The sequence below is a fragment of the Hyperolius riggenbachi genome, chromosome 3 (genome assembly GCF_040937935.1).
Source record: "Hyperolius riggenbachi isolate aHypRig1 chromosome 3, aHypRig1.pri, whole genome shotgun sequence".
Taxonomy (NCBI): Eukaryota; Metazoa; Chordata; class Amphibia; order Anura; family Hyperoliidae; genus Hyperolius; species Hyperolius riggenbachi.
In genome coordinates this window covers 44,543,115-44,555,950 of record NC_090648.1, presented here as the reverse complement: position 1 = coordinate 44,555,950, position 12,836 = coordinate 44,543,115, and the positions used below count along the sequence as shown (strand labels likewise).

At 47.4% G+C, this 12,836-nt stretch overlaps 1 protein-coding gene across 1 annotated transcript in view; it reads left to right on the top strand.

The window, feature by feature from the left end:
* The window catches only part of LOC137562577 (transmembrane 4 L6 family member 5-like), a 58,184-nt gene that overhangs the window by 27,770 nt on the left and 17,578 nt on the right, over positions 1–12,836 (top strand). The window contains exon 3 of the mRNA XM_068274064.1: positions 4,954–5,159. Within this exon, the coding sequence (XP_068130165.1) occupies positions 4,954–5,159 (206 nt within the window). The remainder of the gene's footprint in view (positions 1–4,953; positions 5,160–12,836) is intronic.

Below are 12,836 nucleotides of genomic sequence, written 5' to 3'. Positions count from 1 at the left end.
TGGCTATACCGGGGCACTATACTGGCTATACTGGGGCACTATACTAGCTATACTGGGGGCTATACTGGGGCACTATACTGGCTATACTGGGGCGCTATACTGGGGCACTATACTGGCTATACTGGGGCACTATACTAGCTATACTGGGGGGCTATACTGGGGCACTATACTAGCTATACTGAGGGCACTATACTGGCTATACTGGGGCACTATTCTGGCTATACTGGGGCACTATACTAGCTATACTGGGGGGCTATACTGGCTATACTGGGACACTATTCTGGGGCACTATACTAGCTATACTGGGGCACTATACTGGCTATACTGGGGCACTATACTGGGGCACTATACTGGCTATACTGGGGCACTATTCTGGGGCACTATACTGGCTATACTGGGGCACTATACTGGGGCACTATTCTGGCTATACTGGGGCACTATACTGGCTATACTGGGGCACTATACTAGCTATACTGGGGGCTATACTGGGGCACTATACTGGCTATACTGGGGCGCTATACTGGGGCACTATACTGGCTATACTGGGGCACTATACTAGCTATACTGGGGGGCTATACTGGGGCACTATACTGGGGCACTATACTGGCTATACTGGGGCGCTATACTGGGGCACTATACTGGCTATACTGGGGCACTATACTAGCTATACTGGGGGGCTATACTGGGGCACTATACTAGCTATACTGGGGGGCTATACTGGGGCACTATACTAGCTATACTGGGGCACTATACTGGCTATACTGAGGCACTATACTGGGGCACTATACTAGCTACACTGAGGCAACTAAACTCCCTACACTGGGGCAACTATGCTAGCTATGCAGCCGCACCCCAGCCCCCCCCCCCCCCCCCCATAGCCTGCTGTGCACGGCACTGTCCACTAGGTCGCGCAAACAACTGGGGGCCGCATCCCCCCCCGCGCCGTTCCCCGGAGAAAAATTTGGTCAGACAGTGTTCCCCGGGCCGGAAAAGGTTAGGAACCACTGCCCTAAGCATCTACATCTGTAGATAGTTACCTAAGGGTCTGAACTTTTTAAATATGCATGTCAAAGGAGTATATTAATATATTTTTTTAAATTATGGGCTTATAAATAGTGATGGACGCAAATTGAAAAAATGCACCTTATTTCCAAATAAAATATCTGCGCCATACATTGTGATAGGGACATAATTTAAATGGTGTAATAAGTGGGACAAATGGGCAAATAAAATACATGGGTTTTAATTATGGTAGCATGTATGGCCAAAAGCTGAGAAATAATGATTTTTTCCATTTCTTTCTTAATTTTCCTATTAAAATGGATTTAGAATAAATTAATTCTCAGCAAAATGTATCACCCAAAGAAAGCCTAATTGGTGGTGGAAAAAACAAGCTATAGACCAATTCATTGTGATGAGTAGTGATAAAGTTATTGGCAAATAAATGGGAGGTGAAAGTTGCTCAGATGCAAAAAATAAACAACCCTTTGGGCTTAAGTGGTTAAACTTGTATAAGCAGGTACAGAGGGCAGAGGTGACACAGAGGGGGACAGTGGAGGCACAGGGGGGCACAGAGGAGGTACAGGGGTCAGAGATGGCACTGTGTTCTGACTTAAAAACAGATTCAGGTTAAGAATGAACCTACAGTCCTTGTCTCGTTTGTTAACCGGGGAGTAACTGTACTTGGACATTGTAAAGGTCTTCGATACTGTTCCCCACAACAGTCCTGTCCTGTATCCCGCTGGACAGCCTGGTATTCGGGGCAAGTCACGCTTCATTGCACATGCGCGGCCCAGCCACGTATGCTTCCATGGCCGGGAGCGGTCTGCGGCAAAGGCGCAGAATGCTCCAAGTAAAAGGCCCACAATGCTCCGCGGGTGGGCAACAAAGGGAGGGCACACAGCCGGGCCAGCATGCGCCACGAAAGGCAACTCGACCAGAATACCAGACTGTCCAGCAGGAGACAGGAGCGCCCCAGGCAGACGACCAGGGAACAAGTGGCCTCAAGGGGACTGGAGAAAGCCTCAAGGAAGTAGAAAACCTGAGACATAGCTTGTCTCAGGTTTTCTTTAAAGGAGTCATCAGGCAAAAAAAAAATTAGTTTCACTTACCTGGGGCTTCTACCAGCCCCATGCAGCCATCCTGTGCCCTCGTAGTCACTTACTGCTGCTCTGGTCCTCCTCTGTCAGCTAGTTTAGTTTCCGCCGGTCGCATTGCGTACATTTTTACGCATTCCCGCTGGTGCAGCAACATTAACTCATACATTTTTACATGTGAGTGGTTCCATACGTAAATTTTTACGCATTGAACGCATTGATTACGCAGCGGGAATGCGTAAAATTGTATGCAATGTGGCCCGCCGACCCGGAGGTCGGCAAAAACTAAACTAGCTGACGGAGGGAGACCAGAGCAGCAGTGAGTGACTACGAGGGCACAGGATGGCTGCATGGGGCTGGTAGAAGCCCCAGGTAAGTGAAACTCATTTTTTTTTTTGGCCTGATGACTCCTTTAAGGGGGCTTAAAGGGGTACTGTAGGGGGGGGGGGGGTCGGGGGAAAATGGGTTGAACTTACCCGTGGCTTCTAATGGTCCCCCGCAGACATCCTGTGCCCGCGCAGCCACTCACCGATGCTCCGGCCCCGCCTCCAGTTCACTTCTGGAATTTCAGACTTTAAAGTCTGAAAACCACTGCGCCTGCGTTGCCGTGTCCTCGCTTCCCCTGATGTCACCAGGAGCGCACGGCACAGGCACAGACCATACTGGGCCTGCGCAGTACACTCCTGGTGCCATCAGGGGAAGCGAGGACACGGCAACTCAGGCACATTGGTTTTCAGACTTTAAAGTCTGAAATTCCAAGAGTGAACCGGAGGCGGGGCCGGAGCATTGGGGAGTGGCTGCACGGGCACAGGATGTCTGTGGGGGACCATTAGAAGCCCCGGGTAACTTCAACTCATTTTCCCTCGACCCCCCTACAGCATCCCTTTAAATATTTTCCTTGCAGGGAAAGACATCCATGGCTGTAATTACTAGGTAATTCCCAGTGGCGTTGATCCAGGGAGTTTTTATGATTGCCATCTACAGTCTGGAAAGAGTTTTTTGTCACTTTTAGGCAGGGGCATAGCAATAGCCATAGCAGCCATAGCAACTGCCATGGGGCCCTGGAGAAAGGGGGGGGGGGGGGCAAGAGATACTTGATGTGCTCACTATTGACTTTGCTTTGTTTCTCCACCCTCTGACTTTGTCTCGGTGCTCATGGACTATACACAGTATGCATTGTAAAAGGATGTAAATTAACCAATTAACTCATATTTATAGGGTAGGGGCAGGTAGCATTGCTCAAGAGTAGCTAGATATGATGACACCATTAAAATGTTGCTATGGGGCGCCATAATCTCTAGCTATGCCACAGCTTTTGGGGCTAATTGGACCATGCCTTGTGAGGGTTTTTCACCTTCCTCTGGATCAACAGGGATATGTGAGGGAGCAGGCTGGAGTTGTACCTTGTTCTCTGGTTGAACTCGTTGGACGTATGTTTTTTGTAAACCCAAATAACTCTGTAACTACACTAGGTACTGTATATCTTGCGCTTGTCTCATGTCACCAATACACCCCAAACCAAGCCTCTGTTGCACAGCAGGTACACCAGACACACTAAGGGCCCTTTTACTCTTAATCAGTTGCTCTCCGTTATAACTGAAAGGTCAACTGTTTTTCAAAGTAAGTCCCATGTTTCCCTATGGCACCTTTCACACTTAAAGAGAACCTGTACTGAGTAAAATTATTTAAAATAAACACATGAAGTAACTTCAAATGAACATTACATAGTTACCTTGCCATCAGTTCCTCTCAGAAGCTCACCATTTTCTTCTGACAATGATCCCTTCCAGTTCTGACAACATTTTGTCAGAACTGAAATATATCAGTTGCTGCCAGTTATATATCAGTTGCTGTCAGTTACAGCTGAGAGGAGAACTGATGTGTCCATGTTTCCCTATGGCTCAAGTGGGCGATGTTACAGTTTAACAGTGTGCTGACCAGAAAGCTGTTATGGGGTAATGGCCATTTTCAAAATGGAGGACGGAGAAATCCATTGATCACAGTGGACAAACAGGAGGCAGGAGAGGAAAAATAGATTGAGGAGTAGACTACACGGGAGGTAAGTATGACTTGTGTATGTTTATTTTGTCTTTTAATTTTCAGTTCAGGTTTTCTTTAACGCGTTTTAAATGAAATCTTTTTCACAATGCACTGCTGTGGAAAAAACGCGTACCAACGCACACTAATGCATACCAATTGATTACGTGTAAACGGGGCCTTAGGCCTTCTTCACATTATAAATCGCCAGCGCTATCGCAAGTGCTGAGCGATTTATTGAGCTTTTTTCAAAGCATTTTGAGCTTTTCTAAGCGCTTTTGCTGAGCGATTGAGATTTTCACTTCCTGACGTCAGCCATGAAGTGAACTCTGTGACCTGAAGAAGAATAAATACAATGTATTTACTCTTAAAAGCGCTTGGGAAATCGCTATACAAAGCACTTTGCCATTTCCCCATGCCTTCCATTGAGCCAAAGTGCTCAGAAAATGCTACATGCAGCGCTTTGGGGAGCGGAATGCAATCGAAATGCCCACATGTGAACACCCTCATAGGGAATCATTGCACAAACACTTTTAGGGTATTTCTAAAATCGTCAGCGCTTAAAAAATCCACAAACGCTCATAGTGCGAACAAGCCCTTATCCATATTTGTAGCTTTCCATACTAAAATGACTAATGAGTCAGTAGGAAGTATCTGCTTTATCTGCCCCCAAATGTCTCACCCCAGCTGGCACCCCTCCAGTAGTGGCTCCTCTAAGCACCTGCCCATTGTGCCCATTGATAAATCTAACCCTGATTACACGGTAAGTGCAGTCTTTTAACGATGGAAAACGTTACCCGTTTCTCTAATTTTCTTCCAGATGTTCCTGTCCATCCTGAGTGCCGCCATTGGATTGTGTGGATCGCTCTTCTGCCTCACGATGTCCGTGGTTGGGTTGATGCGTGGACCAGTCTGTGAATATTATGCCCCATTGGAAGGAAATATTACCGACAGCACCCCTTATCCCACCCCCAGTGAGGTCCTCATTTGGGGCCGTCCTCTCGAGTATCGGCTGCCAGAGAATAAGTGAGTTCCCTCCGTCAGTGACGTCATTAGGGGGGGTGTGGTAGGTGCCAGGTGTCACCAGTAGAGGGGGTGACACCAAGCTTCAGGCAAAAGGAGAGTGGAATAATGCTGGGTACACACGTTGCGATTTCCCGCTCGATCCGCAGGATCGATTCGATCATTTCCGACATGTTCGATCGGCTTTTGATCGATACAGCCATCCATTTTGCATATTAAGTATGCAAAATCGACCGCTGTATCGATCGAAAACCGATCGAGCATGTTGGAAATAATTAAATCTATCCCGATTGATCCCGCGGATCAAGCGGGAAATCGCAATGGGCTTGATTCACAAAGCGGTGCTAACTGTTAGCACGCCTGTGAAAACCCCCTTAGCACGTCTAAACAAGCTTTTCGCGCATAAAACTTTACGCACGCAAAACTTTATGCGCGTAAAACTTTAAGCGCGCACCGCACTGAGCGCAGGGCGCTCCGCGCGAAGTGCCCATTAAAGCCTATGGGACTTAGTGCGCGTAAAACTTTGCTAAGTTAGCGCGCGATCTGATTGAGAAATCCGGTGCTAACCTACTTAGCACCCTGGTTAGCGCGTCTAAAGACTTTAGACGTGCTAAGTAGGTTAGCACCGCTTTGTGAATCAAGCCCAATGTGTGTACCCAAATCAGGCTATGTAAATACAGACCAGGCTAGTGCCTGATGTATTTCTCCCTCCTGCTCTTCTACCTTTAGTCTGCTCCGTGTTGAGTTGATAATGGAGTTCAGAGGCCACCAGGGCCACATGGTGATCATCTTAAAGAGAAACCTTAACCAAAAATTGAACTTCATCCCAATCAGTAGCTGATACCCCCTTTCCCAGGAGAAAGCTTTACCTTTTTTCCAATAGATCATCGGGGGGCTCTGTATGGCTGATATTGTGGTGAATCCCCTCCCACAGTGTGATGTCAGGACCATGGCTCTGACAGTTTCCTGTCTGTGAACCTCATTGCATTGTGGGAAATAACAGCTGTTTCCAACTGCCAAAAAAGCAAGAAGCATCTCCTTCCACTGACATCACTGCCAGCAGTAAAAATGTCACCATGTGATAAATGTCAGAATGTAAATCAGGGAGAGGAAAGATTTTACAATGTGCAAACACTGACTAAATCATTTATACATAATTATTGTAAAAATGAAGCACTTTCTTATTACATTATTTTCACTGGAGTTCCTCTTTAACATCCCCCAATCACAAGCAACAATACTACCTGATGAGGTTGGAGGTTCATGGGGCAGGGATGATCTCCAGATGAAATCTGAACAAGTTTAATTCGATTTCATCCTCCTAATTAGTGCAGCTGAGCGGCTGTGTGTGCGGGGGGGGGGGGGGGGGGGGATGGGGGGTTAAACTTACCCAGAAGCCGTCTTCTTTAGCCAGTCCCATGGCGCGTCCCACGCTGCGTTCCAAGCCGTGGTCACCTAACTTCAAACACTTCCTCCTTCCTGGTTGAAGGACTAAGTGTAGTAGTGCACATGACGCGGTTTGGAACGTAACGTGGGACGCGCCGTGGGACGGGTTAAAGTAGACGGCTTCTGAGTACGTTTAACACCCCCTCTCCCCCCCCCCCCCCCGCACACCATACCTCCCAACTTTTTGAGATGAGAAAAAGGGACACTTAAGCCACACCCCTGATCACACCCCAACCACGCCCCTTGTCGCTCATACCATAAAGATTTCATAAGAAACATATGTTATTTTATAATTCAAACCACACAGGTCCTTTCTATCCTGGTTCATTTTCCTTCATATTAACATTTTAAAATTAGTAATATATCAATGTAAAGGATGGGAAGAAAGTTTAGAGTCAATCAAACACATTTTTTAGTAGAGAAATATATATATTTACATAGAAAGAGGACAAAGTCCTGAAAGAGGGACAAATGAGGGTGAAAGAGGGACAGAGGGACAGGGCTCCCAAAGAGGGACTGTCCCTCCGAAAGAGGGACAGTTGGGAGCTATGCCGTACACATCTGCTCAACTACACCAATTAGGAGGGCAAAATCCGAATTAAACACATTTGGATTTCATCCGAATTTGATCCAGAGCTCATCACTGTCATGGGGTAAGAGAGGGGTGACACCAGGGGCGCATAACAATAGACCCTGCAAGAGATGCAGCTGCAGGGGGGCCCAGAAGACACAGGAGGCCCCCTCCTGAAAGACTGACAACTCAGGAAAAGGAGTGAAAAAGCATTCTGCTCTCTGCACAATTGTTCTAATGACTGCATCTGCCCAGCCACTAATAACTAACATACAACGTTTTGTAGGCAAAGATTTGTAGAAAGTCCCTATTCAGTGCAGGTGGAGGGGGCCCCATCCAAAGTTTTGCAGGGGGGCCCAATGCTTTCTAGTTACGCCCCTGGGTGACATCATGAGTTTCCGCACTAAGTGACACCAACCCTAGTGAAGCCTTTGCCTCCATAAGTGGTTTGAAGTGGAACCACTGTCTGGAGACACCTAAATACATGTAATATGAAATATGGAACTATCACGCTGGTGCGTGACGAGGTAACATACAGATAATACACAACAATAGTACAAGGTAACGTCTAGATCGGTCAGAACTTGTGCACAAGTATTTGTCGAAGTACACAATCGTTAAGCTAAATCGTAGTCAAATTTGAGCAGGGTCATACACGTGTATCAGATGTCAGTTGTATTGCAAGGATGAGGCAGTAACAGAATCAGGGACAGGCCGAGTCGGTAACGTAAATCAGATGGCAGCGGTACAGAAGGACTAGACAGGAGCGAGGTCAAAAATGCAAGCGAGAGGTCGGTACACAGATAATCATACAATAGATGTTACTTCAACAATATTACTAGAATATTACGAATAATTACAAAATAACTACAAGAACAATACTGACTGACTAGAGTACATATACAGTGGTTTGCAAAAGTATTCGGGGCCCTTGAAGTTTTCCACATTTTTTCACATTACCGCCACAAACCTGAATCAATTTAATTGGAATTCCATGTGAAAGACCAATACAAAGTGGTGTACATGTGAGAAGTGGAACGAAAATCATACATCATTCCAAACATTTTTTACAAATAAATAACTGCAAAGTGGGGTGTGCGTAATTATTCGGCCCCCTGAGTCAATACTTTGTAGAACCACCTTTTGCTGCAATTACAGCTGCCAGTCTTTTAGGGTATGTCTCTACCAGCTTTGCACATCTAGAGACTGAAATCCTTGCCCATTCTTCTTTGCAAAATATCTCCAGCTCAGTCAGGTTAGATGGACAGCGTTTGTGAACAGCAGTTTTCAGATCTTGCCACAGATTCTCAATTGGATTTAGATCTAGACTTTGACTGGGCCATTCTAACACATAGATATGTTTTGTTTTAAACCATTCCATTGTTGCCCTGGCTTTATGTTTAGGGTCATTGTCCGGAAGGTGAACCTCCGCCCCAGTCTCAAGTCTTTTGCAGACTCCAAGAGGTTTTCTTCCAAGTCTGCCCTGTATTTGGCTCCATCCATCTTCCCATCAACTCTGACCAGCTTCCCTGTCCCTGCTGAAGAGATGCACCCCCCGAGCATGATGCTGCCACCACCATATTTGACAGTGGGGATGGTGTGTTCAGAGTGATGTGCAGTGTTAGTTTTCTGCCACACATAGCGTTTTGCATTTTGGCCAAAAATTCTATTTTGGTCTCATCTGACCAGAGCACCTTCTTCCACATATTTGCTGTGTCCCCCACATGGCTTGTGGCAAACTGCAAACGGTACTTCTTATGCTTTTCTGTTAACAATGGCTTCCTTCTTGCCACTCTTCCATAAAGGCCAACTTTGTACAGTGCACGACTATGAGTTGTCCTATGGACAGATTCCCCCACCTGAGCGGTAGATCTCTGCAGCTCGTCTAGAGTCACCATGGGCCTCTTGACTGCATTTCTGATCAGCGCTCTCCTTGTTCGGCCTGTGAGTTTAGGTGGACGGCCTTGTCTTTGTAGGTTTACAGTTGTGCTATACTCCTTCCATTTCTGAATGATCGCTTGAACAGTGCTCCGTGGGATGTTCAAGGCTTTGGAAATATTTTTGTAGCCTAAGCCTGCTTTAAATCTCTCAATAACTTTATCCCTGACCTGTCTGGTATGTTCTTTGGACTTCATGGTGTTGTTGCTCCCAATATTCTCTTAGGCCTAGGGCACACCAAAACCCGCTAGCAGATCTGCAAAATGCTAGCAGATTTTGAACCGCTTTTTTATTTGTATGAGACGTTTTGCTAGCGTTTTGCGGATTGCTGCTGTGGATTTCAGTGTAATATATTTCATATATTGTTACAGTAAAGCTGTTACTGAACAGCTTCTGTAACAAAAACGCCTGCAAAACCGCTCTGAACTGCCGTTTTTCAGAGCGGTTTGCGTTTTTCCTATAATTTACATTGGAGGCAGAAACGCCTCTGCAATCCAAAAAATGCCTCAGTATGTGTCACGGACGGTTGCGGGGCCGCAGGCGCGTCCTGGAACCGCCCGTGAAGAAAAAGCGATCGCACTCGATTCCCTGCATCGATTGCGCTTCAAATCGATACAATCTGGGTTGAGTGTGTAGGGGCAGCTGAAGTCCTTTTCTTAGCAGAGAGAGAGAGCACCATCCTAAAGGCTGGATGGCTCTTTTGACTTGCTAATGAAGCCAGAGGGGTAACACTCAGATGTTAATTAACAAACCAGGAGTCTTTTCAGAGCCAAGGAAGCTAATCCCAGCAGGGGGCAGACTTAGCGGAACCATTCAGCCAGGATAGGGAAACATAGAGTTATGATCTTTATGCATGTTTTAGAAGTACCATACATCGGAGAGCTGTGGGAGTTATATCCTTCTGCTGGTCCGGATCTTGTGAGTATTTTGATATTAAATTGGGGCCACTGGCAGAATCAGAACTCTGGGAATTCCACCGTTTTTTAACCGGGCATGCAAACATGCCCAAGTTTGATATCATATTAATCGGTAGGTTCTGGGGATCGAGAATATGTAATTATTATTTGTGTGCCGGCCGCGCCGGTCTGCCTAGGGAACATGTCATGATTATGAGGTTGCTAAAGCCCCTTCCCAGATGTGATTACCATAGTCCGGCCTGGGGGCCGACTCTGGAAGCCCGCCTCTGATCTCAGCTCCATTAAAAGTGAAAAAGCTGCCTGGGAAAGGAGTCCTCCCATTCCATCCATATGAGAACATCCTGCTGCCAGCTCAGAGGACATAGGGCTGGTGGCCATTTTGCTGAACTTTGAATGAAGCCCTGAGACAAAGGACACATGTGCGGGCGGCCATCTTGATTGGCCATCCCTTCTGTAATCTGGAACAAAGAATTCTGCTGAACTCTGATTGAAACCAAGAACTTTATGATTTTCCCACAAGGACATATTTCCACAAACCATAAGTATTTTCTTCCTTTTTATTTCATACTGGCTATTACTGTTTTAATAATTGTGATTTTAATAATTGTCTGTATATATTAATTATTTATATTGCGTGAATAAACGACTTTCTCCAAGTCATTCACTGTCCGCTACCCTGCTCATCAGCACACACAGAACTGATCCCGGGTCTCTGAAGATACGCTACTGTTTGTTTGTTGTTGGCTAGACAGAATATCGTGTGTTTAACCGTTTTATTCGCAGGACTAGTCAGTTAGTGGGCTCCACGGTCCCATGGTAACCGCGGTGGTGGCAGTTTACTCTGAACCAGTGGGTGAAGTTGTAATCACCCGTGTCTCACAGGCTCCCTTCTGATTTGTCTGCGGCTAATTCTTAACGGTTCCTGCGCATTGACTGCGACCAGAGTTCGCACGATCTGTGCGCTGGCACCGTTTAGAAGGCTAAGTGCGGTCAGCCACTAGGGCTCCTGTGACAGTGTTAGGCAGCGGTTGGGACCTGTGTTGTGCTGAAAGTATCTAAGATAGCGCTAGCGCTATCAAGAAACGAACTAATTTGTTGGTGTAGCTGGAAGGCAATATATTTTTATATATACAGAGAGACTGTGTAGCCAGTACCCCTCCCCGAAAGTTTTATTTTATTTGGCATGGAAATGTCCGGGAACTACCAGAACATGTGCCTAGCAGACCTGGAAAATCTTTGCGAAGAGAGGGGCATTGGCATCCTCCGCAAGAACAAACGGGACCTGATAGCAGACTTGTCCAGATGGGATACCCAGCAACTGCAGGAGCCGGGAGTGTCCGCTGAGGTGGATACCAGCCCATCTGACAATCGAGGGGAACCAGAGGCTGAAGATCCTAGGCGTACAGAGGTTGAGCATCCTGCGGGCCCTGTTGCAACAGTTACGCCAGAGACTGTCAGTATGGACCCCAATCCCAGAGTTTCTGAAAGTACTCGCCTGGAACCGGCCAGTACTGGACTGTCCATGGGTGCTGACCCGGTAATGCAGCAGGCATTACAAAAGCTAATAGAGACTGACCTGGACAAGTACCTGCAGTACATGGCGGAGCAAAAACGAGAGGAACGGGAGCGCCAATCCGCAGAACGCAAGGCTGCTGCTGCAGAACGCCACGCGGAGAGGGATGCCGCAGAGGCGCGGGAGAGACGACAGCATGAGCTCAACATGGCAAAGGTTCAACAGGCCAGCCGGAGTTCACCGCCCAGCCTCCCTGCTGAAGGAGCTGCAGCACCCGTAAGTGCAAAATTTAAATTTGCTAATATTGAAAAAGACACAGACATTGACTTGTTTTTGCGGTCTTTTGAAAAAGCATGCCGTCAGTATCGTCTGTCCCAAGACCAGTGGGCCAGACATCTGACACCTCTGCTGCGCTACAAAGCGCTTGATGCCTTCGCAGAATTGCCTGCGGAGAAGGATAATGATTATGCTGCTATAAAAGACGCTATCATTACTAAGTACCAGCTGACGCCAGAAGCCTATCGGAAAAAGTTCAGGGCCTGGCAGAAAAAGTCTTCTGATTCGTACCGAGATGTGGCCAGCAGCTTGCTCACCACACTACGCCAGTGGACTCTAGGCCTCACCAAAGGGTCTTATGGCGTCCTGGAGGACTTGATAGTCCTCGAACAATTTCTGAACATTTGCCCTGCTGATGTACGACAGTTTGTGTTAGAACGCAGGCCGGCTTCAGCCACTGTCGCTGCAGACCTTGCTGAGACTTTTGCAACTACCCGGGTGGCTGATACACGCAGAACTGTCCCATCCAGCTTGAGAGGAGGTCAGTCCAATACCTCGGCAGACTCTCCTGGCCCTGTGAGCCGTCCGCCACAGAGGCCACCCAGCGCAGCTGCTGCACCCAGGCCTGCAGCGCCTGGAGAGGTCACCTGTCACTACTGCCGCCAGCCCGGACACATGAAATTCGACTGTCCGGAGCGGAGACAGACACCACCAGCACCTGGATCATCTGCATCACCTGTACCTCACCCACAGCAGAGGCAACCCACCAGCGAACCACAGCCTGGATCATCAGATTTTGTCCTGTTTGCACGCGGAAAGGAAATCCGCGACCGAACCGACCAGCAGCAACTTGTTAGAGTGAACGGCAAAGTTGTCACCGGATTTCTAAAGACACCGGAGCTGACATCACGTTAGTTCACTCACATCTTGTGCCAAAGGAGAGCATCAGCTCCAGCCGATCCCTTGCCCTTACTGGAGTAGAGGGCACCCTTTTTCACATAGCCCACGCGACAGTGAAG